Raw genomic sequence first — 6,808 nt, 5'->3', positions numbered from 1 at the left:
GTGGATGGATGGATGGATGGATGGATGGATGGATGGATGGGTGGATGGATGGATCGATGGATGAATGGGTGGATGGATGGATTGGTGGATGGATGGGTGGATGGATGGATGGATGGATGGGTGGATGGATGGATTGGTGGATGAATGGGTGGATGGATGGATTGGTGGATGGCACCACAGAGGTCCGGTTCAGGGACTGCAATGACCTGAGGAGTCTAGCAGATAGCTAATGGCTCTTAATGGATAACTTTAAGCCTTAGAACATTTTAAACAGAAGCGTTATAAAAACACTCCTGTACAGTTTTTATAAAGTGGGAGATTAGCTATAGAGACCAGCTGTAAACAGTCTGTGGAGACTGATTCACTTACACTTGGTTTGCACTTTGTATTTTCAGCCCTGCGTTTGCCATCGATGAGATAATCAGGGGAAAAGTCTGCCAGCATCTGAATGGAGGTTTCTGGAAACTGTTTAATCTAAATGTAAAATCTGACCAGAAGTATTATGATAATAATTTTAATTTAAACTGGCGGCTTAAAGGATGAATTTATAACTGAAAAACCTAGTCTGAGGCCTTTTAATAGTTAATAATTAATAATCCATTTCAAACGAAGTGTAACCTTCATGTCGCTGCGTTTAAAATCACTCTGGAGTTTTTGTTCACCTGTTGTTGTGGTGTGTTTTTGTGGGTCTGCGTTACACAATGAAGGTGAAAGTCTTTTCCGTGTACCTGAACACTACGCGGGGAGGTGCTGACAGCAGACGGGAAGAAGGAAAGAGGAAGGAAATGGAAATTAGCTCGTCGGCAGTGTCTACCTGCTGGCAGGACATCTGACATCTCACTGCGCCGCCACCAGGACTTGAAACTACCTCTGTTACCTGCCTGAGCTCGGTGACACACTACACACAGAGGCTGCTAAAACTTTAGAGCAAAGTGGGGAACAAGGACAGAACGGTATTTATGAAGCAGGTTGGAGGCTGGAGAGCCGATTTCACATGATGTTTGTGTGGAGGAATTAGGGGGAGGAGGCACCATGGTAACAAGGAAGCTGGTGCTGCTCTTATCTATGGAAAAGGTCCATCTTTACCTGTAAGGTTCACACCAACACGCTTCATGTGGTTTGCATTCATGAAAAAGTAAGAAAATGCTCTGGATGTCATCGCTTCATCAGGTAGTGGACTTCTGCTTACACTAGAGCCCACCACCATGAAGCCCACTGTGACACAGCCACAGAAGACTGGGGTGCAAACTCCAGGTCGGGAATGAGTTGCTGCTCCAAGTGCAGGAGTTCAAATACTTCAGGATCTTGTTCACAAGTGAGGGGAGAGCGGAGTGAGCGACTGATAGATGGATAGATATGTGAATGTCAGATGTGACGAAGAGAGAGACGTGATAGTGAAGCTTGCTGGTCAATCTGCGGTCCTACCCCCACCTATGGTCATGAAGGCAGATAGAAGTGGATGGAAATAAATATCCTCAGAAGCGCAACTGGACTCCTAGACTGCTGCCCGGTTAAGAGATGAAACTGGAAACCCACAAAACTCCTATACCACATAAGTGAAGGACCAAATCCCCACCAGTAAAGTGTACATTTTAGGACATCCTCAGGTCTCAGGAAAAAAGTCGTCAGGTCTCAGAGACCTGATGACTTTTTTCCTGAGACCTGACATTTTTTTGTCTGAGACCACTTCCCAGTTTTACTTCTGAAACGGTGCCTCTCTAAGACTCTTTTTATATCCAATCACTAACCTGCTGCCAATGAACCTGGTTGGCTGCAAATGTTCCTCCAGCTGTTTCTTTTTAGGACCACTTACCTTTCCTGCCTTTTGTTGCCTACCACGATCTCTCCAGCAGTGAAAATAACATGAATAATTAAAAAAAATGTAAAATTTAATTTGGATAATTAGGAATTCCAGAAATCACACATGCAGTAGACTGAGTTTCCCCACTTCTTTTCATAGGAAGTTTAAATCCCACATTAATGAAGATAACTGGAATATTTTGAGGAATATTTCTATGTAAACATCATAATTTGCTGTTAATCTAATTAAAAGCATATTGGAAGGAGAAGAGGAGGTGGCAAAGTGGAGAAAATGAGCAATAAAAAATTCTGAATGATTTAAATAATTTCCTTTGATGGGTACAGGATATTATACATACACAGTGTGGAAGGACGAGACGCACGGGCGTGTTTATCAAAGGAAACGTGTGATCACAAGTCTAATGTGCCAAAAAGCCCAAACACGCTGCAGGATCTGAACATTGTTTCAATCTTCTGGTTAATTAAAAACGCAGTAATTAGCTGAATGATGACTTTGAAATAAAGGAGATAATTTGAAGTGAATGAGGAGGCTGTTACCAAGCTGGGAGCTGAAAAATGGGGGGAAAGGGAATCTGGCATTGAAAGTAAAGCTCTGAGGTTTTTGTATTCAGCCTTCAGCAGACGACACCAACAGCCATCTCTGAATTATGCTGTTAACACTTGTCAGCTCAGTTAATTGGCTGGGTCGCTGCTTTAAGATTGATACTGGGAGAGCAGAGTGAGCAATTAAAAAGGAAAGATAATTTAAAACTATAAAAAAATAAACCTGTAACCAGCTGGCAAGAGCGGGCAAGTCGGGAGAAGTCACGGCTCTGGAGATGTCGGTATTTTGTGACTGAACACAATCCCAGCTGCGGTGGAGGGTGCTGTCATTTTCTCTTTTCACCTCCAATCATTTCAATTTTACTTCCAGCATGGAAAGTTGCCCACGCTCGCCGATCCCCGTCAGAGGGGAGAAAAAAAGCCAGCCGCTGGAGAGAGGCGGCAACAAACCCACTCAGCTTGTGTTTGTATCCCACATATAAATGGTTTCCATCAGAACAAGTACACAGGACGGGGCTCTTTAACTTATCTGCCTTTTTGTTCTCTGTGCAGCCCGTCCCGCTGTTTCGGTCCAAAATCAGCCGTAATGAAAGCAACATCATCAAAACTCAAAGCCGACATGGCGAGAAAACTTTTCCAGAGGAAACCAAGCTTGGTAGTTCGGTAGTTTTTGGCGCGCTGTGATGTAAATGATGCTTTAAAGGAGCTCATTTGTGTTCTTTTCAGAGCAACATTTAAATCGAGCTGAGATTTTATCCAAACCGATGCAGACGTGTCGGGAGAAACGGTTAAAGCAACGAGCTAAAGAGGTTAGCACAGACGTCGCTATTGCCCCAGTTAGACCAGAACTACAGGAGATTTGTTAAAGAGCAAAGAACAGCACAAAGCATAAAAGATGGCTGCAGGAGGCCGTAAGTCTTTGTCAAAGGAGTCCAACATGAGTGGAAGAGTCAGCGAAGCTCACTTCTGTCCGATGACAGTGATACTGAGGTGGGGCGTGGCTGTTTTATCTAACGTTGTTGGAATGAAACTGAATAAACTCTCATATCATGGGGAAATGTATTCAAGGGCCTCACAGCTAACACTAACTGGTTTAACCAGCTGTTGTGTAGCCGGCTCTGGGCAGCTGTCTGGAGACGGGAGGGTCACATGTCTAATCTGCTGGCAGTAAGTGATCCTGACAATATCGGGAATGAATGAGCGTGTTCATGTGTTACAGTCAGCTTCAAACTAGCTCCCAAAACAGCATAAATAAGTATTTGAAAAGCTAAAAACAAAATTCTAAAACTGAAAAAACCCAAAACAAATGTAATCGATAAAAATAAAAAAATATTGAGGGATGCTAACTGATTGACAGCTGGCAGCTTGATTCTTGGACTCTACTAGAGTAGCTTTGCATGATTCCCTGCTTCAGTCTCTTGATCCATCTGGTGTCTGAAACAAGCCGTCTTAGTTTCATTAAAAGCCATTCTACCTTTAAGCCACCTTACTCCGGATTGGCTGCCTCTTGTAAACAAAACAATGAACAATGTAATTTACTCCAATCTAAACTAGTCTGAAAACTGACTTATATCTAATGATTGGACCTCATCTATCAAAAGCACGAGTTCACATTTCCTCAGGGCCCCATTGGTTCTGCCCCGTTTCACAGCACAGGAAGTCGGGAACGATGGACTTCCTGCTATCAGAAGTTCACTGATGGAGAAAGTTTGTGTCACGTGCTCTGAATGTCTCGTGTGACTTACCTCGTTGACGAACACCCAGTGACTGTCTTTGGAGGCCAGATTTGTTTCCACTGCCTGCAGACACACAGAGACACAGAGACGAGGGGTTAATAACGAGGACCGCCCAAAGCCGATTTAATCACACGCCGCTTCTCAGAGGATGACGCAGCATTTTATCACACTTCAGGTTCAGCAGCCAGATCTTGCAGTGTGGTCTCTGAGGAGCAGCTGCTGTACCGACACCACAGCTGCCTTGTCTGCCTTTGTTCTCGCCCGTGTCATTGCAGTGTGCACGTTTGAAAAGTTCAAGTCGGCCTCTTCCCCTTCGTCTTCCTCCTCCGCTGTCACGGCTCGTCCTGCCAAAATGTCGAACAACAGAGGCTTTTGAGAAAGTGAGTGGTTTGCACTTAGCAAAGCCCCCGGAGCTCGGCCGGTCCTCTGCCACCATGTGATAATCCTAATAACACGCAGCATCCTACAGATGACAGCACAAAGTGGAGCAGAGCTCAGTGCTGCAGATCAGCTTGGACCAGCTGCTAATAATGCAAACGCCCCCAAAACATGACAGAACTGTGGAGTTATCTCAAATAATGACGCGATATCATGAAGAAGAAGTAAAATAACTGTAAAACACCCATAATGCTCATTGCTTCATGATTCAGTTTTAAAAATAAACCTTTATTCTCCCTGAGTGACGCTTAATTCTGACATTTACACTTGGCTCCACCCGAGATGGTTGAACAGCAAACCCTGTATTGTCTCAGAGGTGAAAGGTTGATGGAGGCAGGGATGTATCTGAGTGCGTGCCCACACGGCGCCGCACGCCAGCATATGGTCTGACTGCAGAGCCGTGTGGGTGTTGTTCTGCCTTCTGGCTCCATGTTTAGAAGCAGCATATTTAAACCAACGATCTCACGGAGTCGTTAGCTAATGATCGAAATTATATGAAGTAAAAAGTAATATTTCACAGTGATAATAAAAGAACGAAAGGAAACATCTGGTCTGAAGTATGACTGAACACACACGTGCTGTACGTCTCAAAATGTGATCGTGCTACTGAATGAAAAATGAAATGAGAACATTCCTGGTTTATTCTTTTTATTAATGCTTCGTAACAAATATCAAAGTTTGTTGGCCGAAGAAAAACTGCTGCTGTATCCTGATAAAGGTTTGAGTGTTTATCTGCGTAGGTCTTCAGTCCAGGTCACACTAGTCCTGAGAAGAACTGGACTTCTTTAAGTTTCACCTCTCATCCAATCAGCTTCTTCAGTCCGAGGTATTCAGCCTCTCGTGGGGGTTGTCCTCTGAAGCCATCGATGTCCACTGAATGCCTACCAGTGACCAGACGTGGTGGCTTACGACACCAGCAATCCGCCACTGAATCCCTCCCCAGGTGCTTCAGCCTGAACAAGTCTAGTTGCCTCCTGTAGGGAGTGCAGAGGTGTTCACACCTCAATGGAAAGCAGCTGTCAAAAAGTTGCGTGTTTCATTACACACCAAGCGTGCCTCAAAAAATGGCACGAAGTTCACATTTTTTTGAGATGCAAAAATAAAAAAAAAAGAAATCGTTGATCTTCTGCAAATAAATCGTCTCCAAAAAACACTGAAAAAAAATGAAGTCGATATCAAATGATGAAGAGCTGGTGCTGATGTTTCTGAACAAGAACAATAAGTAATATTGGGGAAAAAAAACAACTAAAAAATGCCGCAAAATCTTACAGCATAATTATGCAGTCATTGCAAACGGCCGAGCCCGAAAAAGTCTGGTGTGTAATGGCCTTCTTTGCTAAGTTGGGGGGACCACCAAACATTTTTAAAGCACTTTTCAGAGGATAGCCAAGAGCTAGCTAGCAGTAAACAGCCAGCTAGCAGTAAACAGCCAGCTAGCAGTAAACAGCCAGCTAGCAGTAAACAGCGAGCTAGCAGTAAACAGCCAGCTAGCAGTAAACAGCGCTAGCAGCAGCGTAGAAACAGCCAGCTAGCAGTAAACAGCTAGCTAGCAGTAAACAGCCAGCTAGCAGTAAACAGCTAGCTAGCAGTAAACAGCCAGCTAGCAGTAAACAGCTAGCAGCAGTAAACAGCCAGCTAGCAGTAAACAGCTAGCTAATTTTTCAGCCATTCAAAAGATATGTTGCTAAAAAAATCACATATCTCATCAAATGCAACAAAGGGCACAGAAGATTATATTTTTAAATAGATATAAACACAAATTTTTATCATGTTACCTATGCTAATGCTAATATGTCTGCATGTAGCATTCTAAAAGCCTGTACCTGACTGCAGTGGTGATTCACTGATATCACCTGCTGCCTGAAGCCTTTTCAGACCTTTTTCACGTGTCACATCAGGTAATTTCATTTCCAGTGGCTCCGTTCCAAGAGGCTAACTGTCAGGCATGATGATGAGCCAGCATGCCTGAAACTAGCTCACCTGAATGGGGAATGGTGCCAAACCTGCCTGCTGTTCAAAGGCTCTGCGTGCTGGATTCCTGTCATAGCTCCGAGCTACACCTGAATACAACAGAGCCATCGCTCATTCATCATTAGCATTTTACAGACATCCTCTAATGAGCAGGACCAACCCTTGTGACAGATTCTAACAAAACCAAACTGTGTCCAGTCCTGGCTTTGGGAACAAATACCTGAGACGAGGCATTTGAAACAGGTTTTCCACATTATCCATATTCAGACAGTGGAACGCAGCCAGGAAGTTGGTGGAGT

At 44.0% G+C, this 6,808-nt stretch overlaps 1 protein-coding gene across 3 annotated transcripts in view; it reads right to left on the bottom strand.

The window, feature by feature from the left end:
* Positions 1-6,808, bottom strand: part of grid1b (glutamate receptor, ionotropic, delta 1b) — a 603,615-nt gene that overhangs the window by 92,701 nt on the left and 504,106 nt on the right. For all 3 annotated transcript variants that reach the window (XM_042224758.1, XM_042224759.1, XM_042224760.1), the window contains exon 5: positions 4,110-4,163. In XM_042224758.1, the coding sequence (XP_042080692.1) occupies positions 4,110-4,163 (54 nt within the window). The remainder of the gene's footprint in view (positions 1-4,109; positions 4,164-6,808) is intronic.

This window comes from Haplochromis burtoni, unplaced genomic scaffold (genome assembly GCF_018398535.1).
Source record: "Haplochromis burtoni strain Fernald_Lab_line unplaced genomic scaffold, NCSU_Asbu1 Contig_148, whole genome shotgun sequence".
NCBI classification, from domain to species: domain Eukaryota; kingdom Metazoa; phylum Chordata; class Actinopteri; order Cichliformes; family Cichlidae; genus Haplochromis; species Haplochromis burtoni.
This window is presented reverse-complemented; position numbering and strand designations above follow the sequence as displayed.